The following is a 12,681-nucleotide window of genomic DNA, read 5'->3' on the forward strand; positions in this document are numbered from 1 at the left end:
GTTTCAAATTAACCTGCTGCACAGTGTCTGATGTGGAAATTTTTATGTGGTTTAATGCAGTTTGCAATTGCAATAGTCTGATTTTATGCAAATCTGAGGGATCAAAGGAAATACATATATAGTTTCGGACTGCATGGAAATTGTTACAAGCACAGCTGGAAAATACATGAAAGCAATGAGCAGATGGTTGGATAATCCACATATGGAGTAAACCTGAATTTCTAAATAGTGGCACACCATCTCTGGAATGCTCTCCACAGGGAGGATCACCTGGCACCTACTCATGTCTTTTCAGCACCAATCAAATGCTTTATTTTCCTAGGTGCCTTTAAATGTAGGTCGAGCGGGTGTGAATTCTGTGCTTTTACTGCTCTGCTGCTGTTAATTTGTCATTGCAGTATTTGTTATTAGTTGTTGGTTTTATTATTATTATTATTATTATTATTATTATTATTATTATTATTATTTGTAACCTTCCCTGAATGTGACAACACTAAAAGGCAGGGTACAAATTCCTAAATAAATGAACATCAGTGTGATGGAGAAGGTGAAGAGGGTGGGTAACATGTACTTTCTTCTCTACAGTCTACTCTGTTCCTTGACAGCTAAATCTGGTCAACTGAAAGGTCAATTGTTCTATAACTTTTATTTCTTTCATGGACCTTAATCTGAGAGTGCCTTATCCTCTATTGACATTTGATTGAGTGCGTGAGATTTAGAGTTGGGTGAGCATCTCCTTGTGACTAATGCTCCTTGCAAATTTTGACACTTTCCCCATTGAATCATTCTCTAGGAATACATTTTCCCATTAGTCAAGCAGCCCTAATGAAAATGTACTCCAGCTAATGGGCCTATTTTCCTTTTTGCATTGAAATTCAAGTCATCATCCCATTTTGGCCTCCCCTCTTGGCGATGTGGGATTGAAAAATAGTAGATTCAACCTTTCTGAAGGTGAAAGCTAAGATGGAGTTTAAACAAAAATAAAATAAAAATTAGGCCACTCAGGATACCCAAAAACTCTACGTTGCATTACTTAAGGGTTGTAATCCAAAAAAATGTTGCAAACTGGGACACGCACTTCCGGCTTTGAAGTGTTTGTAATCCAAAATGTATGCATGAAATAAGTGCAACCAGTTTTGTAGCACCGCAGCATTACAAAGATGTAGAACATTGATACAATGATATGCACATCATACAGTCCTTGGAACTTTGGTTCACCTCTTTGTTTTGCTTCTCTCCTCCTCCTTCTTTAGGGCTTCATGGATATCGACTTAGGGAAATTCAAGGAAAGTGGTGCAAATGTGACTGGATTCCAGCTGGTGAATTATACAGACACCATCCCAGCCAGGATCATGCAACAGTGGAAGAGCAATGATGCCAGGGAACAACCTCGTGTGGACTGGAAGAGGCCAAAGGCAAGTGGTACTGAAAACCGTTACTCTGAGGTAGCCTTAGCGCTGCACTCTTGTCATTAACACGCTTTCCATTTGAAATCAGAAACTCAGAGTTTTAATGTTCGTACCAAATCGCAACAAACTTGTTGGTTAGACGACATTTTGCTTGCTTAATCAAGAGAGGACCTCTGTGTGATATAAAAAGAAGAAGAATTGAACAACTCTTCATTTATTTAAATCATATATATACTGCTCAACACTGAAGTTTCTAAGTAGTGTACAGTAATATTACAAAAAAATAATAATACAGTGGATAGAATCAGTTAAAATTAATCACAAAAGTAGAAAGCTGAAAATGCCTGCTGAAATATAAAGGTATGTAACAAGTGCCTGGGATTCAGCTGGGAGGGGGCCTGAGTAATCTCAGCCAGGAGGGAGTTCCACAGAATCAGGCCCATGATACTGATTGCATGGCTTCTGGGCGACATGAGCCATGTATTTGAGCAATGGGGATCCACTAACAGAAACTCTTAGAAGAGATGCTTCAGACTGGAAGAGGGGGCAAAACAGCTTCAATTGGTTTTTGTTTCTATAAGGACAAAGTACTATGTGGCAGAGTGAAATAGTTCTGTCAATTTCTGTCAGGGACTGGACTGATAAAGAATGGTGAAGACCGCCCCCTCCCCCCCCACGTCTCCCAGGACAGTATAGCTTTACAACAGTGGTTTGCAGAAGGTAATGGCGCTGAGACAGAAGAGTGGCAAAGCTGGGAGATAATGGGAGAAGAGGGGGGGAGGAGAACCAGAACAGCTGGCTGACACGTTATCACTAGAAAGCATTCCAACCCCCAACCCACCCACCCTTCTCCCAGAACCTGGCGACCAGTGAAAGTGGTAGAGCAGAAAGTGAAGAAGCAATTGGCCCCAAGCAGCCACCGTAAAGGGGGTGGCACTGCTGACGGCTGAGAGGGAAAGGGGGGAGGAGATTACTCGGAGCAACGCCATTACCTGAGAGGCAACATTTCTAAGCTTCTCTCTGTGAATAAAAGACTTTGGTAAGAGCTTCTTGTATCTCTATTACTGGCAGCCTGCCATGAGGGAGAGGGATCAGATTCCCTGAAGCCTGACAATTTCTAGAAGAACTGCCTTTTGAAATATATACAGTATATACCTATATATCTGTATATCTATACAGTATATATACACCCTGGCACACGAGGAATCTTTTGGACATATATTTGGCTTTGTGAATCAAGCATACTTCCTTTTCTAAAACAATATTAGCTGAACTCCCACATCTCTGGGCTTCTGTTTTGCTGCTAGGAGAGAGAATATGTCAGACTGACAACCCAATTCTAAACACGTTTACTTGGAAAAATGATTCCACTAGGTTGCATTTCCAAGTACCAGTAAGCAGAATTGCAAGCTTAAAGTAATTTGCTTGGCCTGGGAGGAAAGACAGGGTATAAATTATTTAAAAATGTGCATAGTGAAATACTACTGTTTGGGATCACGCTCCATGGCTATGTCCATAATTGTTTAGCTTTGAATTAAAGTGTTCAAAATGTAAACCTTTTTTAAAAGCAGCAATAATAATTTTCAAGCATAGCATTCTATCAGATCTCCAACTCAGCTCTGTGCCTTACCTTCTGGTACATCATTTCTTCATGTACAACATAAGTTCCTCCTAACCATGAAGTCCAAGACATTAAAATCTAAAATTGAAATGAATACCGGCAGGGGGTGGGCTTCCAAAACTGGAATTCAGTTGGGTCTACAAATCACAGGATATGAAACCAGCAAGTCTGAAACCTCCACTCCAATCCTCTGGCCAAATTTGGATCAACACAGGTCCCAATTTGGCCGACGAGGCTGTTTCTCCCAAATCATACCACCTTGCCCTACACATGTCATCAGGTGTGGGGCAGGTACAGACACAGCTGGATTGGCAGCTGATTCCTTCAGAACGCAAGGTTGAAGTCACTGCCCAACATTTACTTGGGTAAGTCCTACTGATCTCAGTTGGCCTTACATCTGAGCAGACGTGTGCAGGATTGTACTGGACATCAGTCAAAGCCAAGCATAGAGGCCTAGTCTTTAGCTCAAACAACAAAGTCTCATGCAATTGTTCTTTTAATTACAAAGCACCTGATCCTAGCTTGCTGACATATTCCCACAATATTTTCATTTGAGCTGATACTAGTGAAAGCCCATTCAAACTACAGCTTGAAATTAAATTCTGTTAAATTAGCTTTAATTTGTAGGTTCCTCTTTTGGAAAAAGGAGCATGAGTTTCCAAGTTTCTGGCCCTAATAGGGAGGACATATCTTTTTTTCTGTTTTCTAGTACACATCTGCTCTTACGTATGATGGAGTTCGAGTAATGGCAGAAGCTTTTCAGAGTCTCAGGAAACAGCGGATTGACATCTCTCGCCGTGGGAATGCGGGGGACTGCCTAGCAAATCCAGCTGTCCCTTGGGGACAAGGGATTGACATCCAGAGAGCTCTGCAACAGGTCAGAAAGCCAACTGTGGTGCAGAATCTGTTATTTTTCAATGACAAGTCTTTCAAATATGCAAAAAAAAAAAAATCCAGTTGTCCCTTTACTTCCTTAACATTGGCATGATACAATCAGTATTTTATGGGATGCAAACTAGACGCATCCTGTTGAATCATTAACAGCCATGAACACTGAAAATTTACAGTCAGATTGAAGATCCAAAGTTGAGTGGTAAACTTTGACCTGCCAATTTAGGAAAATAAAACTTGAAAAAGAAAAGACCTCTAAAGACATTTGGAGAGAAATGCATTTCCGTGGATGTCTTGTTCATAAGCTCACCAAACTTTATTTCCAGTCCTCCAGAAATCTTTAATGAGCATAGGTAGCTATGATCTCCATTTTTATACATCAGTAGGCACTGGCTGTGTCAAATGTGCAGGAATAGCATGTAGTGGAATAATTCCCGGATTATAAAATTTCACACTGCTGAGGGTGGATGACATGTTTGAATGTTCTCTGTAAATGAAACGTATCAGAGATAAGGCTAAGTAAGTCCCCTTCTCCCGTGACTCAGGGGCAAAGGAAGGGGGTTCGGTGGGGGCAGGCCGTCCTGGTTGTCACCACTGAGGGGGGTAACAAAATGCTGGGTGGCACTCACCACAGGGACTGCAGTGCACCCAAGCCACGTGTATCTCCTGGGAGTGACGCAGTGGCTTGGGCGCTCACAGGCTCCACGTTGTCCCAAACAGTCCGCCCGCCACCTCTCCCTCAGCTGTAGGATGGCTGAGTGGGAGGAGGCAGGCAGACTCCTTGGAGGCCCTGCAGAACGTCCTGCCCTGGCTCGCCCCACTCCTGCAGGTGGCTGGCCCTGCTCCTGGGCACAGGGCACCCACGCACACCGCCCCTGGTGCCCAATCAGCTTGCTCCACTGCTTCCTTGACTTGCTAGGTTTTCCATTGTTTTACTGGATAGGAGAGACTCTGCTGAAGCAGAGTAGCTTTCACTTTTCTTCTACTACACAGTGATTTATTATCTGTGTTAACATCATTGCGCATCACTATATAATTCTGCATATCCATGATGCATGGAATCAATAGAGACTGAGTACTTGCTTGTTTCTGTGTGGTCCGTGTGAGATCTAAATCTATAGCATAGCTTTTGCTCTTGAAAAGTGCTTCCTAAAAAACTGGTTTTGTTCCGAAAATAAAAGTGCATTGCAGGTTGATTCTGTATTATCCTGAAATGTGTCCAATGGAAAACAGATGTAGGTAGTCCTGGCATTGGGGGATGTATCCACACCTGCCCAATGTTATGGGTGGGTGTTTACCAAGACCTCAATCAGCACTTCTTTCTTTGTTCACCTGGGGCAGAAGCAGGAAGGAAAAGGTGTAGATAACCTAATCAAGCAGGTGGTGGGGTCAAATGCGTGTAAATAACCACACCTATTCTTCTAGACAACAAGATGTATAATCAATTGACATTGAAGACAGCATGTTGAATATGAGCATAAATTATTCTGGATTGAGAATGATTACATTTTGGTGCTAGGAATGAGTTAGTCTGTACACAGCCCTACTGTATCTTTCACTGATGGAATTCTAACCCATTGTACATAACTAGCCAAGCTTGCAGAACCAATCAAATCATGATCACCTTGCCAGGCAGTAAGGAGAATTCTACTAAGACACCAGGTGGAAATGTATAGGAACGTTTCTCCATATCCACTCTTTGCAATGCAGTTAGGACTGAGAAGCAACCTTGTCAGCTTAGATATTACCATATCCAGATTTGGTATACAAAGATTTTGATACACTCATATGCGGGTTTGATCTGATGTTAAAGATTTGGCTGGAGGAAAAATACCTAAAGTCCATAACAAACTTTATCTTTTAACAGATTCCTGTATTTTTTTTAAGGTGCGCTTTGAAGGACTGACTGGTAACGTCCAGTTTAATGAGAAAGGACATCGGACCAATTACACCCTTCATGTGATTGAAATGAAACATGATGGGATCAGAAAGGTAACGGGCTACTTTGTCTTTGAAAACTGAAGAGAGTAATCTTCGAACTGCAACTTGTTTTTAAGAACATTTCTTCTCAAAATTAGCTTCTGTTGCGAGAAATATATACGAGTAAATTTTGTCTGGATGAATCTGTCTGCTTATGAGCTGTGTCACTTCTCCATGTTTTCTAGCCACAATTCCATTCTGTTTCGTTTCCACATTAATCAAACTGTGATTCATTTTTTATCCTATCAGACTACATAACTTAAATGCTTATTTTCATAAATATTGTAATCTGAATTTTCTCCAGAAGCAGCGGGCCATGATTCTAGCTTTCTGGCAGTGGTGTTGCTGCTGTTTACTAGAAGGGAGAGGGGCAAGATCACAGAAAGGCTGGAACTCTGTGGGCACATGGGCAGAGCCAATCTGGTGCTCTTCTCAGGGCAGCTACACAGCCTTGACCTCCCTGCTGCCTCACCCCTCTTTCTTCCAGTAATCATAATCATAATTCATTATTTATACCCCGCCTATCTGGCTGGGTTTCCCCAGCCACTCTGGGCGGCTCCCAACAGAACATAAAAAACACGATAAAATATCAAACATTAAAAACCTCCCTAAACAGGGCTGCCTTCAGATGTCTTCTAAAAGTCAGATAGTTGTTTATTTCTTTGACATCTGATGGGAGGGCGTTCCACAGGGCAGGCATCGAGAAGGCCCTCTGCCTGGTTCCCTGTAACCTCACTTCTCGCAGTGAGGGAACTGCCAGAAGACCCTCAGAGTTGGACCTCAGTGTCCGGGCTGAATGGTGGGGCTTCAGTGACACAGCTACCAAGAACCTAACATTGCCACTTTGCCTCACTGGGAAAGCTGCTTCTAATTTTCCCTCAAAAGTCATTTTATTACATTTAAAGTGCTGAGAATTCTGATGCAAAATTCAGAGAACTGTGGTAGATAGCTTTGTTCCATTCCATACCATAGTCTGAGAGGTGAAGATTTTGTGTAGGAGTTTGCAAGGCATTTTTTCCCCCCTGTTGGGAAAGTATGCATCAATTCAATTTTAAAGTACAACAGGGTTAGGAGAGTGAATTACACCAGAGGAATCTAATCTTACATTAATTATTTCACCACCACATTCCTGGAAGCAGGAAAGGCAGGGCCCCCTCAGAACCAGGAATAAATTGAAAAGGCCCGTATAATAATAATAATAATAATAATAATAATAATAATAATAATTTATTATTTATACCCCGCCCATCTGGCTGGGCCTCCCCAGCCACTCTGGGTAGCTTCCATAGAAACCAAAAATACAGTAAAATATCACACGTTAAAAACTTCCCTGAACAGGGCTGCCTTAAGATGTCTCCTGAATGTCAGGTAGTTGTTTATCGCCTTGACATCTGCTGGAAGGGCGTTCCACAGGGCGGGCGCCACTACCGAGAAGGCCCTCTGCCTGGTTCCCTGTAGCTTTGCTTCTCGCAATGAGGGAACCGCCAGAAGGCCTTCGGCGCTGGACCTCAGCGTCCGGGCAGAATGATGGGGGTGGAGATGCTCCTTCAGGTATACTGGACCGAGGCCGTTTAGGGCTTTAAAGGTCAGCACCAACACTTTGAATTGTGCTCGGAAACGTACTGGGAGCCAATGTAGGTCTTTCAAGACCGGTGTTATATGGTCTCGGCGGCCGCCCCCAGTCACCAGTCTAGCTGCCGCATTCTGTATTAGTTGTATATGTTTCAATCAGCATAATAACACTTTGTAAAATAGGTCATGATTTTGCTGCCATGCCTTTAAAGTGTCAGGGTCAACAGGAAACTTAAAGTGAGTGATTTATTTCTCACCATGCTTTAGAGTGGGTATTCTCACTAGTATTACATTCCAGGCATTTTGGAAACTATCTTTATGTCAAAGATATGCCATGATCTCTTTGTCGTTATTAGATTGGCTATTGGAATGAAGATGAAAAACTTGTCCCAACAGCCGTAGATCAACAAGGAGCAAATGAAACCACAACTCTACAGGATAGGGTCTACATTGTTACAACTATTCTAGTAAGTATTTCAGCATCCTTATGTCTACAATGGGAGTGGAAAGGGGGGGGGAGAGATAAAGACAGACGAATGAGAGCAATGATCAGTGAAGGTGTCTTTGAGAAGGTGGGTGAATAACATGGAAAGGTAATCTTAGTCGTTGAATCACTTGATAACCAGGTCAAAAGATGAAATCTATGAGTAAATATGGCTATAAACATTTTGAGGTGGGGAGGGGAAAAGTTAATTACTGCAAAAAAAAAAAGTATAGATCAAGGTGCACCATTATTTATTACAGCAAACTATTCCCATGGGAATAGTTATTCATTCATTTGCTTGCTTGCTTGTTTTACAATATTCTTAGGCTATCTTTCAGGATGGCACCCTCTCAAAGCAGCTTGCTGAATAAAATAATGTGTACCCTCCCCCAAAAAAACCAACCACGATTAACTTAGGTTCGCTAATTTCAGTGAGTCTACTCTGAGTCGGACTTAATTGGACACAACCTATCTAATATGAACTACCATTGTGCTCTAGCATTGCAAAATCAGTGGGAAGAACTGGAATCTATCCAAATCTTGTAACGAATTTTTAAGCTCGTGAACAGATTCCCATATCGGCAGGAGGATACTGCAATTTGTAGAGAAATGCAAACAGTGTAGAATGTTCTGTCCTCATTTGCCATGATTATGGAAATTGTTGCCCAATGCTGTCTAGGATTTGCATTCTCTTTCCAATATGCATCATGGTTAGGACTGGTTTTACAGTTGGCATGGCTAAACTGCTATTTCCTCTGTCATTATTGGTGTCTTCTGCTTTTAAAGGGCAGTGCCTATAAAGGACATTGCTTCATTAGCTGGGATATTTGTTCTATGTATTGGGAGCGCTGCAAGGAATGCTGAACGGTCAGGCAGCTAAAGCACCATCCTCATGTTTTGGGAGTAGCAGCTGCCAAGCATCTGAAAGGAAGAAGCCATGGACATGGCTTTGACCTATAAAGTACTGGTTTTGACCAGTAAAGCCCTGCATGCTTCAGAACCACAATAGTTAAAGGACTGCCTTTCTCCATAAAAACCTACTCAGACCTGAAATCAGCATCTGTGACCCCTCCAAGAGATGTCCAAAGGGTATTAACCAGCAAATGGGCCTTTTCTGTGGTAGTTCCTTGATTATGAAATGCCAAGGAAGCTCGCCTGGTGCCAACATTTTTATTTTCCCAGGCATTTGGATGATACATGTGGTCTGGTTTTTAGGAGCTGTTTCTGCTGGGTCTTCTTGCATGGGGTGTGTCTGGATATTGTGTGTTTCAAGTAATTTTAGGTGAACATTTTAATATGTCTTTATTGTTTTTCTCAATATTTTATTACACATTTTTGCATTTCACTTTTTTATAAATTACTGTGGGACTCCTTTCACTTGACTGAAACAATAGGTACACGAAATAGGTACTTGAAACAATAGATAAACGAAACTCAAAACTAAAGATGAGCTATACCCACATCAGAGTCCTCCCAAAGATTGATAGGAAACTGATCCTTTCATTACCTAGCCATCATTACCTGATTCTTTTCCTGACTTTCTGCCAGGAAGCAGTGCATCATAGATAAGGGCAGGAGATCCTGGATGCCTGTGGAGGTGGCTGTGTGAATCTATAGTTCTGTGAAGGATATCAAGCTATCCTTGAACTCACTGGTTATTTGAATAGAATTATAGAATTTGAGGGGATTCGAATGTTTTCCCTGCTTTTCTTTTTTGGAGTTTATGGTGGGAACACTACAAACTCTTTTCTTTCATAAGTCACCTGTAAAGTATTATAGCATAGCATGATATGCATCCAGAAGGTTAAACGTGGCTCTGTAAACTGTTCTGTTTCTCCCAGGAAGCTCCGTATGTGATGGAAAAGAAGACCAATGAGCCATTGCAAGGAAATTTGAGGTATGAAGGTTATTGCGTAGAGTTAGCTGCTGAGATCGCAAAACATGTTGGCTACAACTACAGCTTGCAGGTTGTCGCTGATCGGAAGTATGGAGCACGAGATCCTGAGACTAAAATGTGGAATGGCATGGTCGGGGAGCTAGTATATGGAGTAAGTTTCTCTCATTCTCATCCTGTGGCTTAAAAACTGTAACAGCTAATGAAACAAGGACATCCCCAAGTCCATTGTTAGATGAACCCTGGAAATTTCAGATGATTTTGCATCAAGTCACTACCCATTTGTGTTCAGGTCCTGCATGGCTGATCATTATTCACCAATCACAGCAAGACAAATATTAAAATCTGTGCGAGTCAATGTGGTGTGTCATTAATGATCCTGTGCAGTTGGCAAAAAGCCACCTAAGTTGAACAATTTTCAGTCAACCGAAATTATTTGTGTCAACTATTAGTTAATAGCGAATATATCCTGATGAAAATAAATGGTCAGGCACAGTGCCAGCAGGAAAGTCTCCTCTTTCGCTTTTGTAGTTAAGGCTTGTTACTATCATGTCATTTCTGAATGGCAACATTAAGTAAGGAATTAAGGAATGGAGATGTCACAGGTAATAGACTGCAGCATCAGTTGTGGAATCCTACCCATCAGTTGAAAGGTTTGTTAGGAAGGAAAAATACTAGTATTTCCATTCTACAACACTTATTTAACATTCAGTTGTGAGGAAACCACTAAGCAGTTTCATACAAAATATGAAATATTAAAATTATTGAATAAAAAACTTAACAAGAAGTATTTTAAAATATTCAGAATGAATAGTAGCTAAAAAGAAATAAAACACCTATAACTTTTGCATGTCTGAATGGCCTTCCCTGAACAAAAACGTTTTAATCAGGTTCCAAAGTGCAGGTACTGCTATACCAAAAGATTTCTTACAAGTATGGAATGAGTATTATATGGCACCTGTAGCATTGCTAGTTCTGCATATTGAAGTAGTCAAGTGAGCATACATGGGTAAGGCAATCCTGCAACCACACTGTTAACCTTGAACGTGGCCCAGTAGCAAATGGGCAACCAATGTAGGTCTCAGAGCAGAATTATAAGCTGATAGGGCCTCACTCCTTTCATCAACCCTGCTGCAGCATTCAGCAGCTTCTTGCTCAAGCACAAGGGAAGCCCCACATTAGTTATCAATTATGATTAATAATAGGAAAGAAACTAGTACAAATCCACACTGGGATTACTTTTATTTAAAACCTTACAGTAAGACAGGGTGGGCCAACATGAAGCTTTGCAAATGATGTTGGACTACAACTCACATCATCCCTGATCATGCTGTGTTTTGGCTGATGGAAGCCCAGTAACGTCTGGAGAGAATCATGCTGGTTAGCCTGGCACAGAGATAAATGTCAACTCATCAAAAGAATCTGATAAAGAAAGAAGGCAAACTGAGGTTTCTGTACAAAATATAACCCACACTTTCAAGCTGTTTCCAAACTGGCTTTAAAGAAAAATTCATTGTGTCTGAAAATCAATTTTCACAGAAGAAAACCAATACAACCCTGATACATATAAACAGAAAGTGAAAATATTATTTAATGCAAAACAACAACAATTTGGTAACAAAATCTTGAAACATTGGTGCATTGCGGATCTTCAGAACATTGGTCTCACTTTAATCTCTTTTTAATTTTCAGAAAGCTGATGTGGCTGTCGCACCACTGACCATCACTCTAGTTCGAGAGGAAGTTATAGACTTTTCCAAGCCATTTATGAGCCTGGGCATATCTATCATGATTAAAAAACCACAAAAGTCCAAGCCTGGAGTCTTTTCCTTTCTGGATCCCTTAGCTTATGAGATTTGGATGTGTATAGTTTTTGCCTACATTGGAGTAAGCGTTGTCCTCTTTCTGGTCAGTCGCTTCAGTCCTTATGAATGGCATAATGAGGAGGTTGAGGAAGGCCGGGATCAGCCAGCCAATGACCAAACAAATGAATTTGGAATATTTAACAGTCTCTGGTTTTCCCTGGGAGCTTTTATGCAACAAGGATGTGACATATCTCCAAGGTTAGTAATTTTCTCTCAATATGCAGTCTTTGAGATAGCGCGGGGTGTGGGTGTGTGTCCGGAATCACGTGGAATGGGACATTTCTTTCATAACTTTCACCCCCAGTGTGATTAAGTTGAAGCAGGGTACTTGCTTCCTTAAAATGAAGAATGAGATTCTTGAATTGGTTGCACCTCCCACTTGCTCCACTAAGCAAATTAGAAACACATCCTTTACAGGGTGTGCTCCTTTCTGCCTAGTTCCAATAGTCAGGCCTTTGATGAAGCCCTGTCAGCCATCTTTAGGCAGTTGGTGGCAACCCATAGCTTAGAGCATTTATTGTGTTTCCTTTCTTCCTCGTATGATAACCCTGTTGTGAGAGAGGGGGCTTAAAATAGAAAGAGCTTTGGAATTCCAGCTGCTACATTTCCCAAACACCTAGAGGTTTCGAGCTCAGCCATTCAGAGGAGTTGGTGGTGGGCGGGTGACAGAAACGGAGAGGGGAAATGGCTGCCAGGAAATGGAAAGAGGAACTCCAGAGGGCTGAGGCTTAAGAAGAAGGTTGCCACCTCCCCCTAGAAAAACAGGATACCCTGGTTTGGGACAAAAATTGTCCCCTGTCTCATTTGGACTTCAAACAGGACACATTTTTTTCCCCTGTATTCGAGCTTGACCAACCCAAAATGGCAGTTGTGTCACTGTTGGTGTGGCTGATGAGGAGCTTGGCCTGGCGTGAGTGACAACAGAGAAGAGGGGGAAAGAGCAACCTCCTCTCCAACCTTTGCCC

At 41.7% G+C, this 12,681-nt stretch overlaps 1 protein-coding gene across 7 annotated transcripts in view; it reads left to right on the forward strand.

Moving 5' to 3' along the window:
• Positions 1-12,681, forward strand: part of GRIA1 (glutamate ionotropic receptor AMPA type subunit 1) — a 195,021-nt gene that overhangs the window by 133,859 nt on the left and 48,481 nt on the right. For all 7 annotated transcript variants that reach the window (XR_014216603.1, XM_082211762.1, XM_082211757.1 and 4 more), the window contains exons 6-11: positions 1,254-1,415; positions 3,740-3,907; positions 5,809-5,913; positions 7,830-7,940; positions 9,799-10,005; positions 11,544-11,914. Coding sequence is in view for 6 of the 7 variants with exons in the window: in XM_082211762.1 (XP_082067888.1) it covers positions 1,254-1,415; positions 3,740-3,907; positions 5,809-5,913; positions 7,830-7,940; positions 9,799-10,005; positions 11,544-11,914 (1,124 nt within the window). In the remaining variant the exon portion in view is untranslated. The remainder of the gene's footprint in view (positions 1-1,253; positions 1,416-3,739; positions 3,908-5,808; positions 5,914-7,829; positions 7,941-9,798; positions 10,006-11,543; positions 11,915-12,681) is intronic.

This window comes from Podarcis vaucheri (genome assembly GCF_965113315.1).
Source record: "Podarcis vaucheri genome assembly, chromosome: 2".
NCBI classification, from domain to species: Eukaryota; Metazoa; Chordata; class Lepidosauria; order Squamata; family Lacertidae; genus Podarcis; species Podarcis vaucheri.